The sequence below is a fragment of the Phascolarctos cinereus genome, unplaced genomic scaffold, assembly GCF_003287225.1.
Source record: "Phascolarctos cinereus isolate Bilbo 61053 unplaced genomic scaffold, phaCin_HiC Scaffold_5;HRSCAF=322, whole genome shotgun sequence".
NCBI lineage: Eukaryota > Metazoa > Chordata > Mammalia > Diprotodontia > Phascolarctidae > Phascolarctos > Phascolarctos cinereus.
In genome coordinates this window covers 421214224-421228957 of record NW_027555958.1, presented here as the reverse complement: position 1 = coordinate 421228957, position 14734 = coordinate 421214224, and the positions used below count along the sequence as shown (strand labels likewise).

The window sequence follows — 14734 nt, the reverse complement described above, 5'->3', positions numbered from 1 at the left end:
AGCTAGAAGATTGCCTTACGTGGCAAAGGTAAAGCTGGGGTGGTAGTTACAAAACAAGGGAGGGGGTGGGCAACAGATGTATGACCCAATCACATGATTTACAGGAAAACGAAACTTAGGCCAGGCTAATGCTAAAGCCTCTAACTAGATTTTTGGAGTATAGCTTCCATTTCACATGAGAAACTTTCAGTTGCCCCACACACCTATGAGTATAAGTGTACACAAAACATATACAAAGAAAAGACAAGGAGGAATCCCTACCACCTGGCCAGTCAGAGAAATCCTCCTGTAAGAAGTGGTAGCTAAACTGAGGCTAAAAGAAATCTAAGCATTCTGAGCCATCTAAGTGAGTAGTTCCTGCTTTCCAGGCTTAGAGATCAGCTTGGGGTTGTTGTTATTTGTCCTTCGTTCTTGAAGAAGACCGTGACATTAGGAACATGATGCCATGACTTGCAAGTGAATTGGATTTAAGTGAGGGCAGGCTATACAAGGTCACCAGCCTCACTTTCTTCTTTGGAGCCGTATGGGTCCAGTGGCAAGATGTAGATCAGGACGACTGGAGATGGCCCCTGGAGAGGAGCACAGAGATAGGAGATAGAATGTTTGTTAAAACGAAACCCTCACTTTGTTTTGAATGTGTTTTGTTTTTCTTTGATAAATTTTACTAATAGTAACTAATGCCTAATTGATTTTAGGCAACTTCAGTTTTCATAGTTGAATTAATCAGACATTTGTTAAGCACCTATCACATGCAAGAAGTGTACCTGCTTTGGCTTAAATCATCCTCCATCAGTACATTCTTTCCAAGATATACCTACTTTGGACAAACTGGGTAGATTGTTTATAGAATGGATGTTAAAATCTTAGTAATAGGCATTCTTCATCCGTTTGGTTTTTCCTGAATGAATGGGCAAGCCAAATTCCTTTGAGTGCTTACAGATCTGTTTCTGGAGGTTCTTTTAATGTTGCATCACTTAATGCAATCAACACAGTGACTACAAAGAGGAACATCTGGAGGACCTTGCAATCCCTATATTTCCTCAATTTGAAATCTGCACTAGATCTCTTTCATTATGTTGGCAAATAACCTTTGGCAACCATGCGTCTTTTATGCCTTGTCTAACGTTTATTATCAGAGGATTGCTGAAAAAGGGTTTATTTCTGTTGTTGTATCTTCGAGGAAATTTTGAGTGATCTTGATTTTGGATAGGAGAAACTCTTAATGTAAAAGAGCATAAAGCAGTGTTTTGTCCGCTCTATCAAATTTTGTTTTGTTTTTGTGATCAGCAAACAAGTACAATTCTTACTGTCTTTCAGCTCATTGTGAAATGGTGAAGATGTTGCCTATTGTTTCAGTCCGTACCTCTAGTCATAAGATTATAATGAAGAAGCCACTGAATACCATCCTCTTATTTTATAGATGAGGAAAATGTGGCTGGGAGAGGTTAAGTCGCACAATTAACAAGTGTCTTAGATAGGATTTAAATTCAAATCTCTCTGATTCCAAGTCCATTTCTCTATCCACTGTATCATTTAGCTGCCTCTATTAATTGTTTCTTACTTCCTACTAATACTCTCATAAAGGTGCCTTTACTACATGTGTAGATGACTTTCATAAAGATTGATTATAGATGAAAAAGATAGGCATATATTTCAGTAGTTATTGATATTATCTTGATCACTTTTTTTTTTAGGTCTTAAAAAGGTCCAAAAATTTGTTTCTTGTCAGTGCTGTCTTCCACTCTTGCAGATTTCTTGTCTGTTGGACCCTCAATTCCCTCACAGTTATGCTGCCTATGGCACAGTTCTGCTGTATTTGTGTAGTCCCAGCAAATTGTATCCTTCTTTGTTCTGTGGCACTTCGTTAGTGTTAATGTTTTTTCTGCACCTGTGCTGTGCGTGTCTGTGATGTTGAGGTTCAAGCATGATAGTGCTACTATCCCTCATGGAGAAAAAGAGTGTTAAAATGTTTTCTTCTTTTCATGGTCCTTCAGTAATCATCCTTTGGATAATAATGATAGCTACCATGCATGTGGCCCTTTAAAATTTGTAAAGTGCTTTTTGTGTAGTATCTCTAGTAATTGTCTGTGAGGAAGGATTTGAACTACCTGATATTCAATATCCTGTCCACTATACCACCCAGAATACTTTGCTTAGTTGATCAGGTTTTCTTGAGATTGGTTTTACTTCTCTCTGCTTATTGAGAAAATGCTGCTCATTATTATCCATCCTCCTTTTTTGTAAGATTTTACAAATGAGTTTCTATTATAATCCGGTATTGCCTGTAGTAGCGCTCGCTCTCTCTCTCTCTCTCTCTCTCTCTCTCTCTCTCTCTCTCTCTCTCTCTCTCTCTCTCTCTCTCTCTCTCCATGAGTCATACGCTTACTGACTAATGTACTTGCTGGTCTCTTTTGTTCTCTTTATGTGGCAATGTTTCACATTGGTGAAATTCTTGTTTATATTATCGTTGTCGGCATTAGTGTCATTACTGTTGCCTATTTTCAGTTACTTGTTTAATTCCATAGGTTAAAATATTTCAAATGTTTATCATATCCTTTTCTATTACTACTCTTAGGTTTTTGTTTGTTTATTTTTCTTACTAATTCTATTGCTGAAGAGTTGATAACTGAAAACAGCCAGTTCAGGAATAAAGCCTGCATCAATAATTAAGATACTTATGGTGTTATTTGGTGCCTACCATATCTATCAGCTACCACTTCCTCTTTCAAAGAAGGATATAGAGGCATGAGACTGTGCAGATCTTTGGTTTTTCTCATTTATTCTTCTTGAACCATGCTTTTCTCAAACATTTCTTTCCCATCTTCACTCACCTTTTTCCATTTGCATTGATGTCACCAAGTATCAGCCACCAATATTGCAACATGTAATGACCAGATATCTCTTGGAAATAATGTTTCTTTTCTTGGCCTCTCCAAGGAGTACCTGTGAGCCATCCTTCCATTTAGCTTCAACTATATTCTTTATTATGGTTTATAACAAGAATGTATAAACATATATTATTCTACTTTTCTAGCTGTAATCCACTTATTGATTATTGGATATCAATCTCACATTTAGAATATCAACATTCACATTAAAGTTTGTTATTAGTATAAAAACTCTGATTCTTCACATGCTTTGCCCACTTTCCTCCTACTCTTCTGTTGGCAGGGCTTACTGTCACAAGCACAAAGGGAGTGTTCAGGACCAAAGGCCATTTTTTAATTCTCCTTTGTTTTTTGGGTTTCTGTGAAATACAGTCACACTGTAATACCTCCTCATGGCAGAGAGATAACCTGGTTCTTGAAGGCTCTGCCAACCAAGTATAAATTCTAGAAGTTTCTACCATGCCAGAACAGCAAAACCTCACTAATTATGGAAAAGCACAGGGACATTAGGTAGGTCATCGTGTTATGATTTTTTCTTTTGGCCACAGCAGAATTAAAATTTTAATTTAATCTATATTTTTATTTCTTATAGAGTGAGAAAAGGCAGTCCAGGGGCCAATCAGGAAGATATAAAGAAAGATTTGAATGTTCATAGGATTATAGATTTAAAACTGAAAAAGACCGTAGGAGGCCAGATAGTCAACTCTCTTGTTTTATGAATGAGGAAACTTAAGTCCTAAGGAAGTTGAATAACTTGACCAAGGCCAGGAAAGTAGTGACAGAACTGGAATTTGAACCCATTTCTGTGGCTCCAAGTACCACTGAATTATCACTGATGTCTAATCTGTTGTCTCATTACTTGACTTCTGCCCCCAGTTTTCTGTCTGGCAGTGGGACCAAGAATATTGGTCCCATGTGTTTATTAAAATGAAACTGAGAATCATCCTAGAATTGACCTTGACCCTGTCTGAGTAATGGAGGGCCATGGTTTTCAAACTGTAGTCAGTGCGTCCTTGGTGGTACTCAAGAGCTGTTATGCCGATCTGCAAGGTCAAAATTATTTGTAATACTATTAATATGTTATTTTCTCATCAGAATCCTCCTTTTTCCAACTACATATCTGCAAGGCTGGATTTTCTTCATATTTTTCAATATATATTGTAACAAATTGAATACAGAAGCAAATATGAGAATCCATCTGTCTATCGTTGTTGTTGTTGTTTGTCCAAGAATGTTCTTCATTCTTAAAGAAAACCATGATATTAGGAAGGTGATTTTATTAGTTTTAATTTCTAATGTGGTAAATACTAAATAAATATAAACAAAAGCTCTTTGGGATTCTTACTTTTTAAGAATATAAAGGGGTCCTGAGGCCAAAAAATTTGAGAACCACCATTGTAGGGAAAGAGTATTATTTTAAGAATTAACAGGTCTGGATTCTAAGTCCAAGTCTGTAATTAGCTGAGTATATGACTTTGGACAAGTCACTTAACTTCTCTGAAAATTAAACTAAAGCAGGCACTGTAATGGGAATAACAAGGAAATAAAGGCAGGGTCCTTTATCCAGTGAATGCACATAAAATTTTACAAAACAAAGTATAAATTAAAACATTGCAAACTAAGCACATTTGTGCTGATGAGGTTCAGGATAGAAGAGTAAACAGTGAAGAATTAAGAGGTAGAGAGGTTAATTAACTGTTTTCCAAAATGAGGTTGTAAAGTAAAAATCCACCCAATTTCACTGCTATCCCAAGAAGACTAATGCTTTTATGGAAAGAAAGTTTCATTTTATTTTGTGTGTATTAGTAATGCGTGGTTGTGTGGTTGCAAAGGTTTTAATTCTGGAGTGTTAGACCTGTAAGGGACCTTAATTTATCTTTTATTTTACAGATGAAGAGACTGGAGCCTCAAGAGGTTGTGATTTACTTGCATAAGGTCATAGTTACTGGCAGAGTTCAGACAAACTCAAATCAGAGCTCTTTTCATTTATAATTGAACACATTGGTTACATCCCATAATTAGGTACATCTCATACATTTATTTACATTGGAAAATCTTATAAATTTGAACATAATATTGATACCCCTTTTTTGAAAAATAGTCATTTGGAGGAGATAGTCCACCCGCTTGCTTTTTAATCCTCTACTTTGATGAGTTTTATCTCCAGAATTTTTTAGAAAAGCACACACCTCAGGAGTCTGTGCTTTGTCCTGTTCTGTTTAGCGTTTTTGTCAGTGACGTGGATAAAGACATAAATCACAGACTTACCAGATTTGTAGATGAAACAAAACTGAGAGGGCTAGGTAACACACGTGGATATACATAGGACTCAGAAGCCCAGCATGTTGGGCTGAAAAGATAAACTTAGTAAGGACAAATGTAAATTCTTACATTGGGTTCAAAAAAATCGATTTTCCAATGCCAGATCTTCTGAAAAATATGTGGGGGTTGTAGCTCAATATAAATCAGCAACAGAATTTGACAGACTAATGCGATATGAGGCTGTGTTAAGAGAGGCATTGTGTTCAGGATTAGGTAAGTAATAGGACAGTGTGGCCTACTCAGATCACACTTAGGATGTGATGTTCAGTTCAAGATAGCACAATATAGGAAGCTAGTAAGCATCATCCAGAAGAGACATACCATATGCCAGATGACATAGTATTTGTAAATCACTAAGCATAGTGCCTGGCACATAGGAGATACTTATTAAATTCTCATTCCCTTCTATAGAATGAACAGTTAATCTGAGTGGGGTTATTTACTCTAGAAAAGAGAAGACTTTTGAGAGGGATGGAGCGGAGGGGAAAAACATGGTACCTGTCTTTTAAGTGTCTTAAGGGCTGTCATGTAGTAGAACAATTAGACTCATTTTTATTGTCCACGAAGGACAGAACTGGGAGCACTGGGGTGAATATACACTATTGGAAGAGAAAATATTCTGATAGCTCCAAAAGAGAGTGGGGCCTATTCATATAAATACCACATACCCATTTGCTGGTTATGTGGACACCTTTGGTGTCCACCCTGACATTCATCCTATGGTTCCAAAAAGTTGTTTCATGCTCAGCAGCCACACCCCAGTAAAACCATCTCGGCAGACATGCTGAACCAGGTTGAGGGTAATTGCTGAGTCTCAAACCCATCCCCATTAAGGGGATGTCTGTCCAAGCATATGAAGACTTCTCCCAGTGAAATGGGTAGATAAGAACATTTTATTCCAACAGCCATGAAAGCAGAAGTAGGTATCGCGGAGCATTTAGCTCGGTCAGACACCAAAGACACTGAGGTCATCCATTGTCTCCCAGCCATTGCCAGTTGTCTTGACTTTTGTTCTGTCACGGGACTTCAGTAACTCTGGAAGAGAGAGTGAGGCTGACAACTTTGTGCAACTCTGCCTCACTTGAATTCAATTGACAAACAAGTCAAGACATCACCCATCATTCACTCTTTTATCCCAACATCATGAAGTCTTTGGTCCTCTTCAAAAGGATAAAAAACAGCAATGTGGCAGAAGATTTTTTTGTTTAGATGGAAGCCTTAAAGGACTGATCTAACACTCAGATTCTGCTCTTCTGAACTGTATAGGAAGTATATTCATTGGTGTTTCCAAGATAGCCTTTGGTGGAAGGTTACTGGCAGAAAATATCACCTCCCATTGTTAAGAGGCTTTCAGCAACATCAAGTTACTGCGTTAAGTGGCAAACACTGGAACAACAGAGGGGGAAACAGGCAGAATAGTCTTTTTGCTGGTGAGCTGTACAGCAATACCCACTTCAGGGCTGCAGAATTTGTGTAGAACTGCTTGTTTTCTCGGTGGAAAGGTATCAGGATTTTGTTTTAAGTTAGATTTGAAATTTTTGCAAATAAGTTATGGCCAATGAGAAATTGTGATGACAGTAAATTCTTAATGTGCTTTTTCAGATGTCCAGTTAAAAATCTGGACAAACTAAATGTTAGGTAGGATAGAACCAGAAAAGGCCTATACTGCTTTTGACTCTTTGATATCTTCTTTTATTTTAAAGCTGGAATTTTAGGAACACTGCTTTGTCCTAGTTCTCCTCTTAGCCTTCCGTTTCAATTGCCTTATCCCCTGATTATAGGTTTCCTGATCCCCCTGTTCTTGGGAAAATCGTTGTCCATATGATAGCAGATACACATCTCTATCCTGCCAGACTCTCAAGTTGAGAGTCTTGGTTCATATTTGTGTCCCTCTACTCCCCCGCACACCCAACTCTTTCCCCTTGATATCAAGTCAGTTACCAAGTATTTCTGGAGTCTGCCTCCTCTGTCCCAATCCTACAGCCATAGACCAAATCCTAACTGAATGATACTTAGATTACCATGGTAATCAGTCTCTTGCCAGTTATCTTACCCATGACAGTCAATAGTAATCACTCCCAAACATTGTTCCAGTTACATCACCAGCTTTTTAGCCTGTTATGGATTCCAGTTGCCTTTTATGACAGATTGAAAGCCCATAAAGTAATTTTGTCTTCACATCCTTTTAATTTAATTGCATTCTTATCCCACTGCATCCCAGTTCACAATCTTCACAACAATCAAAAGGTAACTTAATTTCCTTAACCCTAGACCCTGCTAACATTTTTTCGTTAAGCCTTTTGATGGCGTGCTCCCCTTCCCTGGAATGTTCTACAATTCTCTCTTCTTAATAATATCTTCAGGTCTTTAAAATATATTTATAATGATTCACTTCTTTGATGCATTCTGAAGTACCATGGCTCTCCAGGGACCCCATTCACTCCATACATAGTTGTAACTCATTATATATTTGTTTCTGTTACATGTTTTTGTCTTGTTTATCTTAGTTCTTCCTTAAAAATGTAAATAAAGATCCCATGTTCCTCCTTTAAAACTACCCATGGCAACTAAAATAGTGCTCATACAGAGTAATGAATTAGTACTGACTCTCACTGAAATTTCATCCCTCATTCATCTTAGACAGCTTTTAGAGTTCATTTCAGAACTTGACTACACCGGGCATCTTCTTTTCCTCTCATTTTCTTATTAACTCTCTACAGTCTGACATCTGCCCTCATCATTCAACAGAGCTGCTCTAATTGCCAGATTTAATGGCTTTTTCTTGGTCTTCATCTTTCTCAACTTCCCTGTAGTCTTTGACACTGTTGATTCCTTTTTCTTTTCTCTGGGTTTTTCTTATATTGCTTTCTCCCTGTTCATTCTCAGTCTTCTTTGCTAGATCTTCATCTAGATCATGCCCGCTAAACATGGTCTTCCCACAGGGCTCTGTCTTGGGGACCTCTTCTCTTCTCCCACTATATTATTTCACTTGGTGATCTCATTAGCTCCCATGGATTCAATTATTATCTCTGTGCTGAAGATTCTGAAATCTGCGCATACAATCCTAACTGCTGACCTCCAGTTTCACAACTCCAGCTGCCTACTGGACATTTTGAATTAGATTTCCTGTAGACTGTCTTAAACTCAACATATTCAGCACTGAACTCATTTTCTTTCCATCAAGACTTCTTCCCTTCCAAACTTCCATATTACTGTCAAGAACACCACCATAGGTAACTGCATGGTGTAGTGCATAGAGCACTAGGCTTAGAGTCAGGAAGATCTGAGTTCAAATGCAGCCTCAGACACTTACTAGCTATGTGATCCTAGGCAAGTCACTTGACTCTGTTTACCCCAGTGTCCTCATCTGTAAAATGGGGATAATAACACCTACCTCCCAGGGTTGTTGTAAAGATCAAATGAGATCATAATTATAAAGCACTTAGCACAGTGCCTGGCATATAGTAAGCACTATATAAATGTTAGCTGTCGTCATCATTATCATCAACATCATCCTCTCAGTCTTCTAGGCTTGCAACCTAAGTGGCATCCTTAACTCTTCATTCTCTTTCTCACCCCCTGTATTCACTCTGTTGCCAAGGGCTGTCAATTTTAGCTTCAACATCTTTCACATGTGCTCCCTTCTCCTGACCCTGCCACCATTTTGGTACAGGCCCTTATCACCTCCCATCTCGACTATTGCGGTAGCCTACTGATTGGTCTCTCTGTCTCAAGTCTCTCCCCACTCCATTCTGTACTCCATTCAGCTGTCAAATAAATGTTCCTAAAGCACAGGTCTGACTGTGTTACCACTCCCCACTCAGTCAATTCCAGTGACTTCGGATCACCTCCAGGATCAGATATAAACTCCTCTGCTTGGTGTTCTAAGTCCTTCATAACCTCCCCACACCCACACATATCTTCCCAGTCTTCTTATACTTTATGCCACTTTCTTTCCTCACACCATGCAATCCAGTGACGTTGGCCTCCTCACTGTTCTTTCTAACAAACATTACTTTCATTGGCCGTCCCCTATTCCTAAAATGCTCTGCCTCCTGGCTTTTCTGAATCCTACCTAAAATCCCACCTTCTACAGGAAGTCTTTTTCCATCCTTCTTAATTCTAATACCTTCCCTCTGTTGATTATTTCCTATATATCTTTCATATGGCTGATTTGTACATAGTTGTTTGCCTGTTGTCTCCTCCTTTAGACTGTGAACTCCTTGAGAACTAGAGCTGTCTTCTACATTTCTTTTTATCCCCAGTGCATAGTTCTCTGCTATATTAAAGGTGCTTAATAAATGTTTATTGACTGAAACAAACATTTATTAAGCACCTGTTATATGTAAAGCACTCTGCTAGGCTGAAAATATAAAGACAAAAATTAAAAAACAGTTGGCTGATGGATGGACCCCCACATTGGTCTCTTGAGATAATTCCTCTTTCTCCTCAAATTGTTATTCATGAGAACTTCCTATTTCTCCTTGGATGACTTCCCCTGGAGAATTTTAGAAATAAAGATACACATACACACACACGCACGCACACACACACACGCACATGCACGCAGCTTTAATTAAACATTTATTATATGTCAGGCCCTACGCTGGTTGCTATCTATCCTTCTTCAGAACTCTGAAATAATGGGGGTTAGGAAAGAAAGAAGGTTGGCAATAAGCATTTATTAAATGCCTACTGTGTTCCAGGCACTGTGCTAAGCACTTTTTACAAGTGTTATCTCATTTGATCCTCTCAACAACCCTGGGAAATAGGTACCATTGTTATCCTCATTTTACATTTGAGGAAACTGAGGCAGACAGAAGTTAAGTGATTTGTTCAGAGTCACAGCAAGTAAGTATCTGAGGCCAGATTCCAACTTAGGTTTTCCTGACTCCAGGCCCACTATTCCCATCTACTGTACCACCTAATTGCCTCTATTGGGAGTAAGGGGATTATGGAGTAGAAGAGAAGAGGAATTTCATGAGTAAAGATCTGTTTTCTCAGCAAATTTTTATATCGCCCTCAAGCTTAAGAATAGTTTTTACATTTGCTGTATAAAGACAGCAGTCTGGATTTGTGTAGTTTGCCTACTGATGCCATAAAGGGCTTTGGAAGAAAAGGTTTGGAAAACTTGCAATGGAGAGTGTGATGGAGTCAATCAAGGAAGAGTTTAATTGACTTCTTGGAAGTAAAAGGGCCCTGATAGATTAGGCAATATATGTTTATTGTTGACCTCTAAAAGGTGGGGTTGTTAATGTGCCTTTCTCCAGCGGTATCAAGAAGAAGAAAAAATGAAGGGAGAGAAACATGCGTTTATTAAGCACCTACTGTATGCTATATGCCAGGCACTGAGCGAAGTATTTTACAAATAACCCTGGGAGGAAGGTGCTATTACTATGCCCATTGACAGTTGAAGAATCTGAGTCTGGAAGAAGTTATGATTTGCGCAGAGTCACAAAGCTATAAATATCCAAGGCAGGATTCTTAGCAAAGGCCTGTCTGACTGCAGGCCCACGGCTCTGTTCACTGCACCACCTAGAAGAAACCGAGTAGAAGCAGAGAAGGAGATTGGCGGAAATAATCCATGCTTGAGATTTAGCAGCAGTAGGACCAAGGCGGTAAGGGATTCTAAAGAAGGAAGGAAAGTGACACCAAAAGAAGGATTGCAGATGAGATCGCCAGGGAAAGGTAGAGGGATTGGAGAGCACAGTGAGGGTGAGGAATTGGTTTGGAAGAAGATATCAGGATAGGGTCAGAAGGAGAGATGTAAGGAGAGAAAGTTATGATCAGAAAGATTGGCAGTTTGGGATAATAGAGCATAATTATAGAAGGTGAGATCCAGAGTATGATTCTTCGTGTGGGTGACCGAGCTAGAAGAGAGGTGTAGGTTGTCTGACATGTGTATTGAAGTCACACCGAGTATGAGGTCAGGAGTGGAAGCTGAGAGGAGCACTATGAACCCGATACTAAAGGGTTACGGGAAAGAGGAAAAAAAGACCTGGAAGCTAATAGACGTGTATGAGTGAGGATATACAATAGGTAACAGGAGAGGAGAGGTTACTGAGGGGTTAATCCCTCTTTGGAGTCAAAGAGGACATCCTTCAACTTCATTGCTCTTTTGTTGAGAATTTTTGTCTATTATGCAAAACAAGCCCTAATTAAAGGCTGTACTTTCAGAGTCACAAGGATTTTCGTAGTTTAAATTCTGCTTCTTCGTTTTTTAGCTCGAATATGGAGGAGAAAGGAACAGAAAAACAAGGTACCCAGTTTAATGAGAAATCTTCTGTTATAAATAAGATGTGGGTTAAGATGGAAGAGTAGACTTCTTAAAAGTAGGAGACATTGATGGTGAAACAAAAAGCATTCTCTTGTTTCAGTCCTTTAGGACTTTGAAGTTTGTTGTTTTGTGTAACTCTCCGAACGTTGCTTCTATCCCTTCCTTGATTAAAACTGGGAGCTAAGGTACCCTAAGTGTTACAGGAATGTTGCCTCCTAGTATGATGTTGCTGATTGACTAAAAAAATCGTTTCTGTTACTCGGGGAGATATCGTTCATAAGGACGGTGTTGATGTGGCAGGGAGAAGTATGCCTACTCTCATTGGCCCAGAGGTACTTGAAAGAAAGATATGGTGCTGGTTAAGGAGCTTCAGGGATATAGTGTCTTCTGGAGGAGCCCAGCTTCTGTTAGTATCAGAAGATAGAAAGAATGTAAGCGGTGATATCTAAGATGCAAGGGTATTTGTTAATACTCTTGAGTCAGTTGAGGATATAGGAATTCCAGAAGGAAAAGGCTTAGATGTAATTATTTTTGTTTCTTTCCAGGTACACAGACAAATGGCCTAGACTTCCAGAAGCAGCCTGTTCCTGTTGGAGGAGCAATCTCTTCAGCTCAGGCTCAGGCCTTCCTTGGACACCTCCATCAGGTAAAACATTCTGCTCAACTGGGAAAAGTTTGAGACAGAACTGGGAGTATGGCAGTACTAATGGGAAAGATGTTTCAGAATATTTAGAATTTTCCTTTTTTCAAAAGGATGATGTTGAGCATGTGTTACAGAATTGATGTGGCTATGTTGGTGGCTATAATTTAGCAGGTTCTCTAGGCCACAGACCTCACAACTGCAGGCAAAAAGATTCTCTTACTTTGAATATGTATAACTAAATTACTTATTTTGACAAGCATAAGGGCCAGTTGAGAGTATAGGCCAAAACTAGATAGACAAATCTAGAACTGCCCCAGCATGCTCCCGTGCCTACAAAGAAAGTAGCAATTTGCTCATAATATTATCCTATTAAGCTGTTTTAAAATACCTTCGTTTAGAAAGTAATATAAACCACTCCTACGTGCTGGGCTGGCTCAAATGAAGCGTGTAGTGTGAGGCCATGAGTGAGAAGATCTGGGTTCCAATCTAACATCTTACTGATGGGTTGTTAGACAACTCCCTTATTCTGTTTTAGCTTGTTTCTTCTTTTATATGAGAACTCTTCTGCCCATGTCCTAGGATGAATGTGAGAATATAAGGTGAAAACCTTATACATCTTCATTGTGGTTTAGAATGTTACAAGTGATGTTATTGATCCTTGTTTGGGGTAAAATAAAGTATCCTTTAACTTTGTTGCTTACGTTGAGAATTTTTGTTCTGGGCATACAAAACAAGCCTTTAAAGAACACACCTTGTACTTATAGAATCAAGGATTTTTGTGGTTTAAATTATACTTCTCCATTTTTTAGCTGAAGGGAAAGGAATAGAAAAATAATGTCGGATTTAATGAGAATATTTATATTATAAGATCTGAGTAAAGATGCAAGAGAAGTAGATTCTAAAATAGTGGGAGAGATTCATGGGGATATAGAAAACATTTCCTGTTTCATTCTCTTGGGACTTTCAAGTTCATTGTTTTGTGTAACTTCTAGCACTTTGCTTATATCTCTTCTTTGATTAAAACTGGGAGCTAATGTACTACTTACAGCAATGTTGTGTCTTGGTATAATGATGCTGATTCACTATGTCTTGGGCAAAAAACTGAAGATATTTGCTAGATGGTGTTTTCACTACTGATGCTACTTGAAAGGCAGAAGCTTCAGAAGAGGCAGACTTATTGGTAAAGTGGTTAAAATGTTGTCTGAGAATGGGATTTGATCTGGAACCTGGACCATTGATTAAAGTATGTAAATGACAAGGTTCTAAGTAGGGATGGTCAATACCCACTGATAGTTGGTAAGACCGTTATTTGCCTGTAGTTTTGTAAAACTAACTAAAAGAACTTTGAAATCAGTAGGAAAGGAAGGGAGGAAGAAAACTGAAGCATACTTGTCCATTATGCCATTTACCATAAATGCTAGCTTTGTTGTAGGACAGAGTAACAGCAATAAAAATACCCTGAGGTTCACAAGAGACAAAATCCAAGGAAGATGCCAGTCATAGAGACTGTGACCTCCAATGTTGATATTCAGTTGCACAAATTATAGTAGCAAGCAAGATGAACTAGAAGAACATCCTATTACATGAAAGTAAATATTACTTTATATGCATTACTGAAGCTTAGTAGAATGAGACTTAGAAAAAAGAAAAAGGCACTTCAAGGATAAAGCTTAAAGAATAGGGAAGGGGCATCTAGGTGGCACAGTGGATAGAGCACCGGCCCTGGAGGCAGGAGGACCTGAGTTCAAATCTGGCCTCAGACACATAACACTGGCTGGCTGTGTGACTCTGAAACCCTAATTGCCTCACCAGAAAAACAAACAAACAACCAAAAAAAAAAAAAAGAATAGGAAGAGGGACATTCCACTGTGTATACTTAAAAGCATGTCACAATGCAGTAAAAATAGAAAATAACACCGGGAAAGGATACAGACTTGAATAGAAGTTTCATTATGAATTGGTCAAAATATAAGTCATAGAAACAAATAATAACTGTGGAAAATAATGATAATGATTACACAGACATTAATGTTTCTAGGATACAGCTAAGACCCTAGAGGAAAAATTTATCTGAGACCACATATCAATATAATATAAAAATAGCATTAATGAACTGAATATATTGTTTAAAAATAGAAAAATCAACAAATAAATAAACTTGAAATTAATACAAATGAGGAAATAATTAGAAGAGAAATGGATAAATTGGGAAACACTGTAGAATTGATAAAACTAAGTCATTTCTTTGAAGAGGCTAACAAAATAGATAAAATAGCCAATATGATCAAAAAGAAGTGAGAAAAAAGGTAAAATGACTAAAAAAGTCAATAAGCTGAAATCACGACAAACAAGGAAAAAAACATTTATAATCCACAGCCCAGTTACATTCAAATAAAACTGAGAATTTCAAGTGAAATGTTATTATATATGAAAATGTTAAATTCAGAAATGAACAGAACTTGAAATAGAGATTTTAATCCCTTTTCAGGAAATGAATTTAACTAACTGTGAAATAACTACTAAGGGGTGAGGGTTCCCTCAGTGGATTTAGAGGTGAATATCAATCATATGATATAAATATTTAACAATAGTGATGAAGTATTG

At 38.0% G+C, this 14734-nt stretch overlaps 1 protein-coding gene across 3 annotated transcripts in view; it reads left to right on the top strand.

Annotated features, from left to right (window-relative positions):
• Positions 1-14734, top strand: part of POU2F1 (POU class 2 homeobox 1) — a 255499-nt gene that overhangs the window by 146563 nt on the left and 94202 nt on the right. For all 3 annotated transcript variants that reach the window (XM_078156517.1, XM_020974723.2, XM_020974721.2), the window contains exon 3: positions 12033-12133. In XM_078156517.1, coding sequence (XP_078012643.1) covers positions 12033-12133 — 101 coding nt within the window. The remainder of the gene's footprint in view (positions 1-12032; positions 12134-14734) is intronic.